This window comes from Salvelinus fontinalis, chromosome 6 (assembly GCF_029448725.1).
Source record: "Salvelinus fontinalis isolate EN_2023a chromosome 6, ASM2944872v1, whole genome shotgun sequence".
Taxonomy (NCBI): Eukaryota; Metazoa; Chordata; class Actinopteri; order Salmoniformes; family Salmonidae; genus Salvelinus; species Salvelinus fontinalis.
In genome coordinates, this window is record NC_074670.1 from 67,365,485 (window position 1) to 67,384,867 (window position 19,383).

General features: G+C 43.3%; 1 protein-coding gene across 1 annotated transcript in view; it reads right to left on the reverse strand.

Annotated features, from left to right (window-relative positions):
- Positions 1-4,137: 4,137 nt before the first annotated feature.
- The window catches only part of LOC129858322 (protocadherin-1-like), a 374,038-nt gene continuing 358,792 nt past the window's right edge, over positions 4,138-19,383 (reverse strand). Inside the window, exon 5 of the mRNA XM_055927473.1 lies at positions 4,138-10,933. Coding sequence (XP_055783448.1) covers positions 10,518-10,933 — 416 coding nt within the window. The 3' untranslated portion in view covers positions 4,138-10,517. The remainder of the gene's footprint in view (positions 10,934-19,383) is intronic.

Below are 19,383 nucleotides of genomic sequence, written 5' to 3' on the forward strand. Positions count from 1 at the left end.
GAGTGAAGCGTGTTTCCTAATGAAGCTCATCATTAAAAAACTCCACAACAAACTTGTCGGCTTATGATGCAACTTATCTCCAGAGTGAAGTAAAGGAAAATTAGGGGAGGTAGAGGTATGATGCAATAGGTTGTTTATTTTCTAGTAGAGTGTTTTTGTTCCATGCATACGGCAGGGGTGGTTGCTACCACTGAGAAATAGCAACCCTTGGTACGTTTCAACAAATGTTTTCTGCCCAATAAAGCCAGGTGATTTAATGTCACTACATGTTGTTCAGAAGGAATTGTTGGTGGGTGCATTCCTGCATTTCTCTATGTAAGAATGTCCTCCTAACCACTGCAGTAGCTGACAGGCTATCATCCCAAGATATCACAACAAGAAAGACACATCACAAGACTCATGCTTTGTTTAGCCAATGAAAATGGAAGCAGCGGCCCTCGTTAAAACTGCTGTGATGGAGGTTTGTGGTGATGGAGGTGAAGGTCTGGAAAGGCCCTGGACGGTTCTAAATAGGAAGTGAAGCAAAGGTGAGGAGGGAGACTGGGATAGATGGAGGAGAATGGTGGTGTTGGGAGAGGAGGAGAGCCAGGTTTATGGGCTGAGATAGGAGGGGGGTAGGGGGTTGAGAGGAGGAGGGAGAGACCTTCCACTGACTCTCTCCTCATTCCTGCCGAGTGATTGATGTGAGAAGGGCCTCGGAGCCCCTCAGGAAATGCTTCCCCCTCCCTCCTTCCCTTCGTCCTCTTCTCCCTCAGCACACTCTGGTTTCCCCCTCTGCTGGGTCCACAGTGGCTTGCCCCGGGCAGACAGTGATGGAGAGGGCGCTAACATAGTGGCACTGGGGGGGTGGATGAAGTGGAGAGGGATGAGGGGGGGGGGGGCACAGTGGAGTACAGCCCACGACAACAGCGCAAACCAGTGCCCTAGGCATTCCCTAAACATCCATCCAACCACTTTGCATCTCATCCATCGACTACATTGAACAACTTCCGGACTTAGAGCCGTGGAGAAGGGGAATGAGGAGCAACACAGGGATATTCAAATACTGCAAATGAGCAGTACTATAAAAACATTTTCTAAGCACAGTGTATTTTACAGGGGAATCTCCCAGCAAGTGTAGGACCTTATCTCAATGCTTCCAGCCAAAAGTATTTCCATTGGAATGCAAGGGATGATATTTAATCATTCTGCTGAGATCTGCAACACTAGGCTAATCTCCATTTTCACAATCACATAGTGCCTGTGGTTATGTGATTTCCTGCTGTTGGGTGAGGCACAGAAGTGGCGAACAATGCAATGTATTTCACTCTCAGAAAAGGACCAGGCAGTGTACGAGTATGTGGCATTAACATATTGGTATGCAGTTAACCCCAATAGGCGTGTTCAAATCAAATGTTATTTGTCACGTGCGCTGAATGCAACAGGTGTAGACTTTACCATGAAATACTTACTTACAAGACCTTAATCAACAATGAAGAGGGTTTGTTTTATTAAGAAAATGTTTGCAAAAAAAATGATGCAACACAATAAAATAACAATGAGGCTATATACAGGGGGTCCCGGTACTGAGTCAATGTACCGGGGAACGGGCTAGTCGAGGTAATTGAGGTAACATGTACACATAGACATAGATAATAAACATTGAGTAGCCGCAGCGTAAAAAAGGGGGTCAATTTAAATAGTCCGTGTGGCCATTTGATGAACTGTTTAGGTAGTCTTATGGCTTGGGGGTTGAAGCTGTTCACCCATCAGAGGAGGGGCAGGGGAGGAGGGGCGGGGGGGCTCTACTAATCTACTGTATATGGAATTGTTTTAAGAAGATCATTTTGCTATTTGATTTGACATTTTAAGACCCCTTGAGGTATTAAAAAAATATAGAAAAAATTGAGGCAACCAGTCAGGATGCTGTCGATGATGCAGCTGTAGAACTTTTTGAGGACCTGAGAACCCATGACAAATGTTTTCAGTCTCCTGAGGGGGAATAGGCGTTGTCGTGCCCTCTTCACGACTGTCTTAGTGTGTTTGGACCATGATAGCTTGTTAGTAATGTTTACACCAAGGAACTTGAAGCTCTGTTGACCCCAATCCAAGTCATAGTGCCTTCTTAACACAATCTGTGGTTATGCCCTGAGATGAGTTCATTTGATTAATATTCCTCAGGGAAAGAGGAGCCTGTGTTGCTTTTCTATATTGAATTCCCACTCCCAGGCCGGAATTCAATGTGGCCGCGGGTTGTTGACAAAGCAGCTTTTAAAGGCAATTTCAGATTCAGCCAACATATGCAGCGTTTATCATGAATGAGATTTCTGGGAACGCGGGAACATTGCCCGAATCGTGGCCTTTATTGTCTGCTGTTCAGCAGAAGCGTTCAAAAACTCTAGAATAAATACAATTAAAAGACATGGCCTTGCAGCTCCCAAGCATTAACCTCTGACCTTTCTGACTGATCTCCTAGTGACTTGAGTCTGAGACTCCCTCCGAGTACACTAAACCTAAATCACTACAGAACATGGAGGCTGCTGAGGGGAGGACTGCTCATAATAATGGCTGGAATGGAGTGAATGTACTGGTATCCAACACATGAACCATTACATTCACTACATTCTAGCCATTATTATGAGCAGTCCTCCCCTCAGCAGCCTCCATTGGTGACCACCCTCCAACAACACATCAATCTCCCTAACTACAGTATCTCTCAGTGTGGGTAAAGCCAATTGCACAAGCCACACACTTCTTTCCCTGCTTTTCACAACCACCACTCCTTCACCACTTTATCAGAAACTCAGTTGCTGTCAGTGCAAGACTGGTGTGCAGAACCTGAAGTGCAGTTTAATTTCAAACCCGTCATTAGACCGTTCATTTACTCCCTTCCTTCCCGGAGCCAATATTTACCATTCAGATAGCTGCTGCTTTTCCCTGCATAAAGCTTTGTTCTGCAGCGGCCCAGGAAGAGAGATAACAGTGATTCCGGCCCTCTCTCTCTTTCTGTCTCTCTCCTCAGGGAGACACTCAGGACGAGTAAATCTCTCCAGTACAGCACCGATAAACCAGGGATGTCCAGAGTGAAAGAGCAAAACACAGAGAGAGAGAGAGAGGGTGTGGGGTGTTTAGGAGGGAGATAAAGAGTGTGAAGCTGGAAGAGAGAGGTACTGGAGGAGAGGGGTACTGTAGACAAAGATGAATTAGAGCAAACGTACTGTAAGTGAACAAGTACAGATTTAGGATCTTAATTTGACCACCCTGTTGCAAAAGGACTTTCCTGTAATGCAGAAAATGTAATACTTGTAGTGTATGAGGTTTAAAAAGGCTTATGAAGTTTGTCAATTCACCTTTGAAATTTCAGACTTGATTTTCCCTTACAAAAAATTTATCGACCCCTAAAAAAAGCCTATTATTTATAATTCACATTTCCTGTTGCTTATGAGCCAAACTGGCTCAAATGAAGATCCTACATCTGTAGCATAAATGGTCCATTTTTAATAATGCACTGAGTGTTCAAAACATTAGGAACACTTGCTCTTTCCATGACATAGATTGACCAGGTGACAGCTATGATCTCTTATTGATGTCACCTCTTAAATCCACTTCAATTAGCGTAGATGAAAAGGAGGAGACAGGTTAAATAAGGATTTTTAAGCCTTGAGACATGGATTGTGTATGTGTGCCATTTAGAAGATGAATGGGCAAGATAAAAGATCTAAGTGCTTTTGAACGGGGTATGGTAGTAGGTGCCAGGCACACCGGTTTGAGTGTGTCAAGAACTGCAATGCTGCTGGGTTTTTCACATACAACAGTTTCCCATGTGTATTGAGAATGTTCCACCACCCAAAGGACATCCAGCCAACTTGACACAACTGTGGGAAGCATTGGAGTCAACATGGGCCAGCATCCCTGTGGAACACTTTTGACACCTTGTAGAGTCTATGCCCTGGTGAATTGAGGCTGTTCTCAGGACAAACTCAATATTAGGAAGTTTTTTTGTACACTTTTGTGTACATCCTCCACTATGACCACATCTACACTGAAGATTATGATCTATAATTAGATGTTATGTTATGATTGTACAGGTTTTGAATTTATTTGAATACAATGCATGGTAATGATGTGAATGTATTCATTTCAGACAATTCTCATACATACAGAACTGCCAAAAAAGGCAAACACATTTTTATTGAATGTATTTTATTGTAAAGCTATAAGGAAGGATAATTACAAGATATTGTTTCTTTGATTTGCTCAGCAAAAATAAAAGACCACATTTATTGTTCAAACATGCAGATACTGATCTTAACATAATAAAACTAATTAGGCTAAAAACAAACATAGAACCAGATTTCCTCAAAGCCACTATTTTGCAATAAAGATCAAATTTAAATGAAAATTAAACAGAGTAAAAAGCCATAAAGCCAGTGAGTAGTTACAGAAGAGGTTTTAGACAGAATCAGTATCCTCACCATTTCTGCACAAACCTGACCACTCACACCCTAACATACCCTAATGGGAAAAATATCTTACAATTTAGACTTGTCGTTGGATTTCACAATGGTTTTTTTCTTCATTTAAAAAAAAGCTACACTTGCATGTACATAAAACTGTACCAGAAAACAAGGCATCACAAGCATGTTTCCTATATATATTGTATATAACCAACAATTAGGCTACAAAGTTTGACTTTCTATAAAGACATAATTTAGCGGCAGCTGTTGATTCCTGTTTTCTTCTTCTCGTTTAGAAAGCTCACCCGACCTTTTGTAGTTACCTTGAAGGGAGCAAGTTTCACTTTCTTCAGTTTTTGGGGTAAGAAAGGAATGAGGAACCCAATAACTGAATAACTCTACATGGCACAAAGTGAGATCGTTTCAGATGAACTGTTTTCTCAATAAGCATCATCTGCTTTCTTTCAGTTCCTTTAACTGATTTTGTGATTGTTTATTCAAAGTTATGACAGTTCCGTTTCCATGTCATAGCATTTTGTGTGTTTCATTGTATTGTGAGTATGTTCGAGTTATGCTGTCATTAAGCACCCATCATTACGGGAAACAGGAAACGTAGAACACAGTCTGCCTTGTGGAAATGCAGGACATATTTTACAAAGCCAAAAATCCAATGCCTCTGGTAAAAATAGCAAATACCATTTATATGTATATGTTTATAGCTGTGTTGTTTTTATTCTATTAATAAAACAACATTGACAACAACAAAAATGTATATATTTATAAAATTGGCTTTTTCATGCTCTACTAAATGTCCTCATCAGGAACAACCAGCACCTACCTATGTCTTTGACCAGCCCCAGTTGATATTTGCACCTTGATTAACTGTGTATTGTTTGTTCTGCTGGTATGATTTGACACCATAATGCGATGTGATTGGAGCGTTAACATAATTGATAGACCTTGGAGGTGGGCATCGAATTGAACTGCCCATCCCAGTGATGTCATTATAATGGTGGGGTCCTACAAATGAGGGCTCAATGCCACTCCACATACCATTGACTGAGCCATTTTCAAAACACACACCGAAACGTCACACACTGGAAAGCAAAGTGATTTCAATTAGCGCTCTAAACTCATTCTAGGTTGCTTTAATGAATACTTAGGAATCAAGATATATAGACCAACAAGGGAATCCCTTGATAACATTACAAGTACTGATCTACATTCCATTTTCTATTCACTATAATTCATATCCAACCATATTTATGACCACAGCCAATTCTCTGACTCTGTTAAATAGTCTCTTAAAAGCAAACGAGGTGGAACTTTCATCATGATGAGGATTCGAACATTTCTGAGCACATTAACACAAAAGGGATGTGAAAAAGGTGTGCCAAATAATATCCCTTGTCATCCATGTTACGCCTATCTGCACTGACTGCGTTCCATGTTTCACGGACCAGTTACTGTATAAGCCGATCCGTTGAGGTAAAGAGTTCTACATGCTTCATGAATTAAGGAATACAATTGAATAAAATGCACACACAAAGCAATAAACCAACCAAATCAACACAGGCATGCTTTGCCTCAGCATAAAATAGGATGCTGCTGCAGTGGTGCTAGACACACGTGCACAATCTCTCATACGCATGCACGCGCACACACACACACACACAGTCTTCTCCTGCCAGTATCTGTGACAGCTCCTCTCTAGGGATAAACTCCAGGTGATTCCCCTTGGAGAGAGTGAGAGTTTGTGAGACTGTCAGAAGAGTCCATAGAGCTTAGGTGGAGCCATCTTTTTACAGTATGCAGGCAGCACCTCTAAAGCTACAAATACAGAAAATACACCTGTGTGCTACATACAAGCGCGTGCACACACACACACACACACACACACACACACACACACACACACACACACACACACACACACACACACACACACACACACACACACACACACACACATGCTCTCCTCATCCTCTCTCAAATTTCACCCTGTGTTCACATTGAGCCTCAAAGGTTAAAGGAAAGCAAATAGCATCACATCTCAAAGGTCAGCTTCTCCGCACCACCACAAAAAGCTGGGGTTAATTGGTGCCACATGACCTACCCCCTTCACAAATCATTTACTCTCACTCCATCTCTATCTCCATCTCCCTCCCCATTTGCTGTTCAAGGACCCCTCCTCCCCCTCCCCCTCCTCCCCGCAGCCCTCTTCCCCGTCAGCCCTCTGTATATCAGCTATTTCAACTCGGAAGATGGAGCTCAGAAGGGCTTAGAGTCTATCCCTCCGGCGCTGGAGGTCCTGATCAGTCCATGGGTGGGCAAGAGAGGTTACCAGGGGACTAGAGGCCATGTCAGGGAGAACCAGGGGACAAGAGGCCCTGTCAGGGAGAACCAGGGGACTAGAGGCTTTGTCAGGGAGAATCAGGGGACTAGAGGCCCTGTCAGGGAGAACCAGGGAACTAAAGGCCCTGTCAATGAGAACCAGGGGACTAGAGGCCCTGTCAGGGAAAACCAGGGAACTAAAGGCCCTGTTAGGGAGAACCAGGGGACTAGAGGCCCTGTCAGGGAGAACCAGGGATCTACAGGCCCTGTCAGGGAAAACCAGGGGACTAGAGGCCCTGTCAGGGAGAACCAGAGGCCCTGTCAGGGAGAACCAGGGATCTAAAGGCCCCGTCTGGAAGAACCAGGGGACTAGAGGCCCTGTCAGGGAGAACCAGGGATCTAAAAGCCCCGTCAGGAAGAACCAGGCGACTAGAGGCCCTGTCAGGGAGAACCAGGAGACTAGAGGCCCTGTCAGGGAGAACCAGGAGACTAGAGGCCCTGTCAGGGAGAACCAGGGATCTAAAGGCCCCGTCAGAAAGAACCAGGCGACTAGAGGCCCTGTCAGGGAGAACCAGGGATCTAAAGGCCCCGTCAGGGAGAACCAGGCGACTAGAGGCCCTGTCACCAGGGAGAAGAAAATGCTTGTTTGCTGTGAAGGAACACCACAGGGTAAACCAGTGACTTAATATCGGAACAGCGTTTGATCTATAAATGATCAAACAAGGACATGAAATCAACGTTGAGATATACTTTGAATGAACAGTTACTTGAGGTCCAGGATCCTTCTGTTACTGTGTATGGACCTTCCTGTGGAGAAGTCATTGGGAGGATTTGGTTGAACATTACTTTGTGTTCATTAGAATGAGTGATGATGAAAATTGTATTCATTAATTAATGTAATATATTGTACAATGTTGACATAGCCCAGTAGAACTGAAATACAGTTGATTTCAAACAGATTCAAAACAGAGTCAATGCTGTCCACCGTTCCTTTCGTGCCTTATTTGTTCATGTAGCCTTCCCTTTATTACGTTGCTTTAAATAAAATATGTGCTTTTTCAAAAGTCACAGGGATTGATTGTCACCATGATAGACCTATGACTGAGATTTTTAAATTATGCATTATTTACAATGATTAACCATTTAGTCACATGTATATCATGGTATACATTGAAGCACGCACAATCAAGTCAGCCATTGACTTGTAGAATGTGAACTGTAATTCAAAGCACAGGAACATAAGATACACTTATTAGTCTGACCTTGTTACCTTAGCTTTTTGTTGCCATGACCCTTAAATGACCCCACCTGAATCATGTTTTGTATTCTAGCAAGCCATAACAACAACAATGTCTCTGAGTGTGTCCTGCTGTGGTGTTTATGTTGTGCGAGAGCTCCAGCTGTAGTGTTAGTAGTCTGGAGGTCTTTTTCACGCTCTCTTTTTTCTCCTCGATGCGTTTTCATTAGTCCAATCATGGCTGATGCTCATTGCCACAGGTGAAATCCCCATTACTGTCAGCAGTTATTATTATGAGACTCAAAATTAACTTCCAAACCGCCAGGACACCCTGCTCGCTTTTGATATGTGGAAATGATCACTGCTAATGAACGATGCCTCCAGGCTCAATTAGAGCAATGCCTCTGCATGGCGGGGTTAGCGGGGTTAGCGCGCTAGTGTATAGGAGAGCTGTGAATCCTCCCCTACTCTACAACTACTACCACCGTCACACCACAGGACCAGGACAGCCTTTACCTCACACCCACAGCAGGTCTCTAACAGCCGTGCTACAGTGGGGAGCTGACTTGGAACAGCAGGTGATAAATACCATCAGTTTTCACAAAGATGACTACTAAATTGCCAAACTTAGAAACTAGAGATTGCAATATATGGGAGTTAGAGTTATGGAGTACGTGCACCATGGAACGATACACCTTAACAAAAGCAAGCTGTTTCTTGTTGCTCTCCAACTGGATACCTGGTGTGAATTGATCCTCAGGGAGACCTCAATCAAGGAGTTTGAGATTTGGATGGCGAGGGATTGAAAATGCACAGCAGTAGACATTGACATCTACTTCAGCCAACACATTTAACACCAGCACCATTTTTTTCTCAAGTGTTTTTCTTTTGTCCAAGATCGTAGTAAAGATGAGGAATACAAAGTCACAAATTTGTACTGTAGCTTCACATGTTCAGTGATGTGTCAAAGGTTATAAATCCTCCCAGTGTTACACTTGGTATTGTCCACCGGTGCATTATGGATAACACAACCAACCAACAAAGGTTCCACATCACTGTGAGATGTTAACGACAATGACTCAAAAAGGTACAGCTCTTATTGAAGCTCTTCACAGCCAAAGGAAAATAATCTAATAAAATGCTTAAAGTCCAACTCATGTCCGTTGTATTTACAGCTCTGTACATTGATAAAGACCTCTTGGCTGTGAAAAATGTGTTGAGGACTTTAATGTCTTATGTTGAGCAAAAGGTTGGCAAAATGATCAGTTAGCTGTGTCCTCTTGAGTAGGAGCAGGACTTGCCTGACGACGAGAACTAAATTCTTCCCCTGCTCTATAGTTCGCTACATACTTCAGTCTGAGACTGCCATCATTGAAGTTGTTTGTGGTGTCGACTAAAATGAGGGGTGGTGTACAAAACAAAGTAATCAGTGATTGAATCATCTCTAACCAATCAAAGCCAATGTCGAATTTTCAAACTGCCGCTTTACCCACATGTTCTGGCTCTGTCCCAACCCATTGGTTTCTGGGACCAATCAGAATGGCTAGAGTGTTTTTTTCCTCTTCTAGAAATCTTTGCGCAGGATACTCGGATGATGACTCGTCGCGGAGAAGAAACTAACATCCGTGGGTTTGGTGTAGCATTTTGCCGGAGCAAGGAGTTTGGGTAGTCAGGCAAGAGAAACACCGCTCTAATTCTAGTTATAAACTGGGTGGTTCCAGCCCTGAATGCTGATTGGCTGACAGCCATGGTGTATGAGACCGTATACCATGGGTACATTTATTGTACTGCTCTAGTTACTTTAGTAACCAGTTTATAATAGCAATAAGGCACCTCAGGAGTTTGTCGTATATGGCCAATATACCACGGCTAATGGCTGTATCCAGGCACTCCGCAGAGCGCGTGCGAAATAACAGCCATTAGCCGTGGTATATTGGCCATATACCACACCCCCTCGTGCCTTATTGCTTATTAATTGGAGGTCCCAGAGTTGAGACCGACACTTACCTCTAAAAAAAGGAAACCAAACAGAAAAACCAAAAGAACACCTAAAATAGATGTCCATACACTGTATATTCATGTGTCTATTTTACAAGAACACTTTCTACCCTCATTGTTTTCAGTTCCAACGGAAATCCATCGTAAAAAAAAGAAGAACTTGAACACGCAATCATAACTAAATAGTCTCCGATTAAGTTATTACAATGTTTAAATGATAGTGTAGTTTACATTCTGTCAGTAGCATTTGAACTCGCCAAGTATCTTCTTCGTTTGGCTTTGACTGATTTGTACTCTTTATTTAATGAATTGGAGGTTTTGTGGATTCTAAAGCCTCATATGGTGGGAGGAGGTTATAAAAAGGAGGGTGGTGGTGGTGCTATGGTACTTCTCAGACGACACAGCAGCTAGGCACAGGGGCAGTGAGGGGGTAGGCTTGGGGGCATGGGGTCAGGAACAGTGGGCATACGGGTAAGGGTGAAGGTGGTGGGGTGGTGGCCACATCATCACCCTCACAGGTAAATCTCTCTCTTGGAGCCCTGGTTGGTGGGTGTGGTGGCGGAGTGGTACTCGGCTGCCTGGCTCAGGGGGATCTCCTCGCAGCCTTTGCCGGAGTCGCTGCCCCCGGAGAAGGCACTGCTGTAAGGGGGCAGGAAGCGGATGTTAGCCACCTTGGAGCCTCCGCTGCCACCTCCACCACTCCCACGCTCTTCTGCCATGGGCTTGGGGCTGCCGTTGGCCATGAGGTGGTCCTGCCCCTCACTCTCCAGGTAAGGCACGAAGGTGGAGAGCTTGGGGGCGTTCTTGGTGGAGCTCTTACGATTGGGGGAGGGCTGGCCAGGCATCCAGCAGGCGTCGGAGTGGCCAAACTCGGTACACTCATGGGTGCAGTTCCCAGTCATGGCCACATCAGGCAGAGGCCTGAGATCTGCAGACAGAAAGGGTATCGGAGTTAGTATAAGACAACAAATGAGGAGGACACACAATAAAAAGGATGAGTCTTGGACAGTAGAGTTAGATGAGCACATGTGATAGCAGAAAACATATTTATAATCAGTTTCATAAAGTGATCATCTTATTATGAAAGATAGCAATGAAAAGAAAGAACAGAACATATCATGTTTGTGAAACGGGACAACAGAGCCAACCGGTGTGGACTAATCCACCAACATACTGTGTTTAACCAGTCCAGCATAGAACTATTCAAATAAAATCTAAATAAAATAAAATTGCATTTGTCACATGCTTCATAGACTAACAGTGAAATGCTTACATATGGGCCCTTCCCAAAAATGCAGAGAGAAAGAAAATTGAGAAATAATAGAAAAGTAATAACACATAATAATAAAAGTAATAAGAAATACACAATGAGTAATGATAACTTGGCTATATACACGGGTTACCAGTACAGAGTCGATGTGCAGGGGTACGAGGCAGTTGAGGTAGATACAGTAAGTACATATAGGTAGGGATAAAGTGTCTAGGCAACAGGAAAGCAGCAGCATTTGTGGAAAAAAGAGTTGGGGTATCTATTTGGTTAACTATTTAACTAATAGTCTATGGCTGGCTGGAGTCTCACAATTTTTAGAGCCTTCCTCTGACCTCTGGTATAGAGGTCCTAGATGACAGGGAGCTTGGCCCCAGTGATATAATAGGCCGTACGCACTACCTTCTGTAGTGGTCGATGTCAAGCAGCTGCCACACCAAGCAGTGATGCAGCCAGTCAAGATGCTCTCAATGGTGCAGCTGTAGAACGTTTTGAGGATCTGAGGGCCCATGCCAAGTCTTTTCAGCCTCCTGATGGGGGAGAGGTGTTGTCGTGCCCTCTTCATGACTGTGCTGGTGTGTGTGGACTATGATAGATCCTTTGTGATGTGAACACTGAGGAACGTGAAGCTCTCGACTTGCTCTACTACAGCCCAGTCGATGTAAATGGGGGCTTGCTCGGCCCTTCCGTTTCCTGTAGTACAAGATCAGCTCATTTGTCTTACTGACGTTGAGGGAGAGGTTGTTGTCCTGGCACCACACTGCCAAGTCTCTGACCTTCCGATAGGCTGTCTGATTGTCGTCGGTGATCAGGCCGATCACCATCGTGTCGTCAGCAAACGTAATGATGGTGTTGGAGTCGTGCGCGGCCACGCAGTCGTGGGTGAACAGGGAGGTTCAGTAAGCAATTCATTGTTTTAGTTTCACAACAAGACAACTCAAAATACTTAAATAAGAAAACTCATAATACGCTAGATAAGAATCTAATATTCAGAGTCACAGTGCAAAAAACTGCCAAGAACATTGCCTAATTTGATGTTTAACAGAGATGCAACAATATGATGTTTAACAGAGATGCAACCACATACCAGATAGTGGGTGTTGAGTGTGAAACAAGATTAAGGAAATTTTAAGAAAAACACGCTCAAGGTTGACTAAAAGGGAATTATGTCGCGCAGTCAATTAAGGCGGAGTCAACAACACCACTACTGCTTTTTCACATAGAACAAATGGCATAATGAATGTTAATATAACACACAGACACCGCCTCTGCTAGGCTGTGTCACATTTAAAAAATCACAGCTTAATGGAAAAAGGTCAGCATCCCCGAGCGGAAATATCAATGCGTATGCAGAAAGTAACCTTTCTTCTGTGCGTGACATTAGATTATTATTTGATACTGCGGGGCGAGATGGGAGGGGGGAACAGGCTGTTCAGTTCTCTGGGGGAAGCGATTATTTCCCAAACTGCCTCTGCTTCATGCATAATTGAAATTCATTGCCCCTGTATTAAAGGAGCTACTGTGGGCTTTTCCTTACTTTTTGGGGGGAGGAGGGTATATGCTTTCTCATCCTTAGCTAGGTTTGGAGAATGCTGAGTGGTGACTGGGTGCATTTCTCCAAAATCTCACACTAAGGCAGATGTTTGGGCTTCATAATGCTTACCCATTTCTCATGCATAGCAAAGCACTTGGGAAAATACTGTTTGTGTAGCTAGATATATGCCAGAAATTCTATGCAGTTTTGGTTGTTTTCAAAATGCTTTTTTTTTGCCTCTGTTCAACAGGTGGCTTAGATGCTGATCTCGGGTCAGTTTTGCATTTTCACCACTAATGGTTAAGGTTAGGATTGGGGAGGGGAATCTAATCCTAGACCTGTACCTATGGTAAACGTCACCTAATCCCAGAGTAGTATTCATTTCTACAGCCTGAGATATTTAAGGAATAGTAAAAAAAAATAAAAAAAATAAAGACCAATCAGATCATGCCCCTACGTTCGAGAAGCACTAATCAGACAATTTAGTGAAGGCCCAGAGGGTCATGTTGCTCATAATCAAAAGCAGGAATTAATTGGCATTTGTTTGAGGTTGTACTAATTGGCCGGCGTGGTGGGAGGAAATGGTTGGGCGGGGTGAGAAAGGGTAGTAAGGGTCCCTGGTATACTTAGGGAAGCTAAGATCATTGAAGGCTTCTCTAATAAGACCTTCCACTATTAAACATGGAGGTCATCAGTCCTAATTTAAAACTCACTTCATGAAAGTTAATATGAGCTTTTGCGTCGAGTAACCAGCAGTGTTGTCAGTGAACATTTTGTTGAAATCATCAGTTTTGGGGGAGTAATTGAACCCCTGTTTTAGAAACGTCCTCTAAGATTACTCCATACCTTCTTAGTGCAAACACACACACACACACACACACACACACTGAGATACACACACACACACACACACACACTGAGACACACAAACACACACACACACACACACACACACACACACACACACACACACACACACACACACACACACACACACACACACACACACACACACACACACACACACACACACACACACACACACACACACACACACACACACACTCTTCTGTGTCGATAAGGCCCAGTTGGCATGTTATCAAGGGAACTCCATATTCAACTGTCTCTAATAGAGAAGATTGTTCCTGCTGAACCTTCATCTAAGAGCCTTATCTTCATTTCCAGAGTTCCAGTTAACCCCCGGGACCCTCTGAAGCCATCTACGAGGGCCCCAAGAGAAGTCTCCTCCTCTCAGCGCTCCATACACACTCGCCTGCCTTGGTCCCACTTCTCTGTCCAAACTAATTAGATTCCAAAGTCCCTGCTCTGGAAGATGTCGGCGTAATAAAATGGAAATAATTTCCAGATGAGTATCTGACATTTTACGCTGTCGACCAGAGTAAAGAAAGGAGACATATTGGGCTCCCCCTCTTTCTGTGAGATATGCTAACAAGGAAATTCCTATCCTCCACTCCATTCTCCTCACCTTGGTTCGATCCAATGTACATAGAGAAACTATTAATTTTTCTTTACAAAATTGTAATATGTTTAATTACCTTGAAGTCCAAATGTGTCCTTTTCGGTTTAAAGAGGAAACGAGGGAGCCAGCAACTTTGTTCAATAAAAGTCTATGTTTAGGGCCCATCCCTCACATATAACCATGCAAGCACATACACACAACTCCATGGAGCCGACAGACATGGCAGCTCTGTTTCTAGCTCCTAAGCAACTTTGCAGTATTTTTGTTTTTGTGTGTGTTATTTCTTACATTATTAGTCCAGAACATTGTTTGTGTTATTGCAAACAGCCAACATTTGGGGGATATCTTAGCGGCAGTTACTCACCAGCATTATTACCAGAAAAAAAACTTTCCCGAATTGGATCCTTTGTTCGTACCCCCAGGGCAATTGAAATGATCCCAGAGGCTGTTCCAAGATGCTGCCAGCGGAGAAGAGATATTCGGAGTGGACTTTAGTTTGACTCAGGAGGTGTGCACAACATCCACTGCTTCAGAGTATATTACTCGCTAATGTTCAGTCCCTGGACAATAAAGTAGATGAGCTCAGGGCAAGGATCTCTTGTTTCATGGAATTATGGCTCTCTCCGGATATACTGTCACTGTCCATACAGCCACCTGGGTTCTCAGTACATCGCGCAGACAGGAATAAAGAATTCTCTGGGAAGAAGAAAGGCGGTGGTGCATGTTTCATGATTAACTACTCATGGTGTGATTGTGATAACGTACAGGAACTCAAGTCCTTTTGTTCACCAAACCTAGAATACCTCACAATCAAATGCTGACCGTATTACCTCCCAAGTGAATTCTCTTTGGTTACAGTCACAGCCATGTATATTCCCCCTTAAGCCGATACCACGACGGCTGGCCACATCGGCTGGTCAAGGAACTACATTGGAAATCACATATCCTGAGACCGCATGTTTTGTAGCTGGGGATTTTAACAAAGCAAATTTGAGGAAAATGCTACCAAAGTGCTACCAAACTTCTTTCAGCTAGGGGGCAGAATTCTTATGTTTGGAAAAATAACGTCCCCAAGGTAAACGGACTATTTCTCAGGTGCAGATGCTATAATATGCATATAATTGACAGATTAGGATAGAAAACACTCTAAAGTTTCCAAAACTGTCAAAATACTGTCTGTGAGTATAACAGAACTGATTTTGCAGGCGAAAACCTGAGGAAATCCAACCCGGAAGTGCCTCTTAAAAAAAAATCCCTGTTCCGTTGCCTGCCCCTCCTCCATTTAAAGGTGTATCAACCAGATTCCTTTTCCAATGGCTTCCTTAGGCTGTGACCAGGCTTTAGACATAGTTTCAAGCTTTTATTTTGAAAAATTAGCAAGATTTTTCAAAAAGCGTCATGAAGTGCTTTGAGAGGCTAGTGGCTAGTTAAGGATCATATCACCTCCACCTTACCTGATACCCTAGACCCACTGCAATTTGCATACTGCCCCAATAGATCCACAGACGATGGAATCGCCATCACACTGCACACTGCCCTCTCCCATCTGGACAAGAGGAATACCTATGTAAGAATTCTGCTCATTAACTATAGCTCAGCCTTCAACACCATAGTGCCCTCCAAGCTCATCATTAAGCTCGGGGCCCTGGGTGATAATGGAACACGAGTCACTTTAATAATGTTTGCATACTGTATTCTACTGTATTTTAGTCAATGCCAGTCTGACATTGCTCGTCCTAATAATTATATATTTCTTAATTCCATTCTTTTACTTTTAGATTTGTGTGTATTGTTGTGAATTGTTAGATACTTGCTACACCCGCAATCACATCTGCTAAGTATGTGTATGTGACCAATAAAATTTGATTTGACACACAGGTACAGACACAGAAACACACAGAACAAGACCCAAACCACAACACACACACCCTCATAATAATTCCTGTCCATGTGACAGTGTATTCATTTGGATTGAGGGCATTCTTGTCTCCGATATGCACTGAGATCCCTCTTGGGGCCTCTGGGCCAAATCTAATACATGCAGACACTTCATCCCCATAATACTCTCAGCCAATTGATTTTCAACCAGTGCCTTGTCTCAATGCTGCCAGGGGAACACCCATCCAGGTGGACCAGGTTGACAGGTGTGTGTGTGTGTGTGTGTGTGTGTGTGTGTGTGTGTGTGTGTGTGTGTGTGTGTGTGTGTGTGTGTGTGTGTGTGTGTGTGTGTGTGTGTGTGTGTGTGTGTGTGTGTGTGTGTGTGTGTGTGTGTGTGTGTGTGTGTGTGCTCTTGAGTGACTGTGTGTGCTGTGTCGGTGCAGTGGGGTGCCGGTGATCCGTATCAGAACAAGACTCCACAAACACACACACCTTTTGTTGCGCATCCAGAATACCCAACTTGAAGCAGACCACCCCGTGCCCCCGTCCAATAGGTCATTACAGACTGATTTACTTTCCACTGTCTTCTCTCCCTTTCCTTCCACTGTATCATACCCTCCCTCTCTTCCTCCTCCCCTTTCCCGGTTCCTTACCCATACCACTGTTTCCACTCTGACCCCGTCTGCTTCTATGAAAACCTTGCTGAGTCTAATTAAACTTTGGGCAGATTAGAACTTTGCCTTGTCAGTCTTTATTCATGCTTAAACTTTTTGGGAAATTAAATTAGCCGGCTATTAATTAATCGACACGCTGCTTGGAAAGCGGATAGTGGAGAGAGAGAAGGGAAGATAGACGGGAAGAGGGTGAAAGTAGACAAGGAAAGAGAGGAGATGAGAAGAAGATGGAGGCCTAAGGAAAGGAGGAAATAACTTTTAGCAAGGAAAAAGAGAGAACAGAATAGGTTTGCAAATAACCTCTACAAGTCGGTTTTAAGATGGTCATACCATGGATCATTTAGCAATTTGATTCAGAATTTTAAGACCCCTTTAGGTATCCCACAAAAATATAAAAAATGATTAGATAAAATATTGAATCTGGCCTATAGTAGTATAGCCCATAGAAACATTGAATAACGCATTCAAAAATGGCAAAAAAGACAATCAAAAAAAATCATAAGGAATAAGATTTTGAAGTGTCTGTCCTATATCCAGTCAATATAAGAAAGCTCAGGAAATATATAAATATATATTTTTACACATATTTAACCCCTTGTATTTTTGAGCACAAAACTACCTCGTAGAGAAAAACAGAGACCAACATCATGTTGGTGAAAGACTCCTCTTTCTGTAGTGTGGTCAGACAAGTTGGCACATCAGCGTTACCGACTTCAGATGAATCCTGTGACACTTGTATGGGTTGTAAAGCAAAACGGAGAACACCATTCTGTTCGTGAGTGTCATAATAGTGTAACACCATAATAGTAACACCTTTGTAGCTTGGTCACTTTCCACCACAGATGCGGATGTGGTGGATTGAGAGGCAGCCCACGCAAACAAATATATATCTCTAGCTTAAACTGACAGATTTTGTTGGGGATGTTTATATTATGTTACTTAAATTGATGCACGGGTGCATCAATAGACTCTTAAGGAATTAGGAACAAGGTATACTTTTTATTTTCTAATTAAATACAGGGGCCACTATTACCTGGCCTTGTCACTGTATCTAACCTGTGACATTCTATAGCCAAAATGGCCGACAACACCTTACATCCTTCAAATCCCATTCTGGCAATATGCTCTGTCCACATATTACAATCACACAAACGAGGGTTTGGCAAATGAAAACCCCAACCGCTGGCACGCAAATCTAACAGTCATTTATTTCATGACACCTTTTCTTGAGGCAGGAACAAAACAACACATTACAAAATAATATTTAATTTTTTTGCTGCACCTGCTGCCTTTGCTTGATAGAATTGTGGGTGCTCTATATACTCCTAGGTGCTTGTTTAATCCGTTCTGCGTTGCGCCGGCTGTGACATCAATTTATTGACTGACGTTTAAAATTAGTCCCAGTCGCCCTGATCCAAATCCATTTCCTACTAAGTCCTTGGTGTCTAACCAATGAAGGGGGAACGAGTCAATATGAGCATGTAGCCTTGGCGAAATAACAGAAATGTAATCGCTTGCGGCAATCTATGAGGTTATCTTGGCTTGTCTCAAGTCGCTGAGTGATGGAAGAAGAAAAACTAGTGAAAATGTTCAGTTTGACGAGCCCTCTGACGATCACAATTGGCTTCCAATGCTTAGGTGGTTAAGCCACAAAACACGTTTTTCAAAGGCTGTGAAAAAGGATTTTTACAATATGTTGATCTGTTGCTAATAGACTAGCACGTATTCCTTCATAAAAAAGAGGAACATTATACTGTATGGAAACAACAGTCTTTTGGATATACCATGCTCGCTCATTGGACATGTGGGGTGCATATGTATACATTTACAGGGAAAGAGGGGATACCTCGTCAGTTGTCCAACTGAATGTATTCAACTGAAATGTGTCTGCATTTAACCCAACTCCTCTGAATCAGAGAGATGCAGGGGGCTGCCATAATCAACATCCAAGTTTTCGGCGCCCGGGGAACAGTAGGTGAACTGCCTTGCTCAGGGGCAGAACAACACATTTTTACCTTTTCAGCTTGGGGATTCAATCCAGCAACCTTCCGGTTATTTGGCCCAACGCTCTAACCACAAGGCTACCTGCTCTAACCACTAGGCTACCCTATCATTAATTGCATTTGTGTGTGTGTGTATGTGTGTGTGTGTGTGTGTGTGTGTGTGTGTGTGTGTGTGTGTGTGTGTGTGTGTGTGTGTGTGTGTGTGTGTGTGTGTGTGTGTGCGCATGTGTGTGTGTGTGCACGTGTGTGTGCACATGTGTGTGTGTGCACGTGTGTGTGTGTGTGTGTGTGTGTGTGTGTGTGTGTGTGTGTGTGTGTGTGTGTGTGTGTGTGTGTGTGCGTGTGTGTGCGTGTGTGTGCGTGTGTGTGTGTGTGTGTGTGTGTGTGTGTGTGTGTGTGTGTGTGCATCTCCTACTCCAGCAAAAATCGCTTGCTTACATCAACGTATTGACTGAAATGCTTGATATCTGTCAAAGCATTAGAATCCACTTCCCTACAAATCAATGGCAACCCCCCAATCAATGCTATGGTGCTAGGAGTCA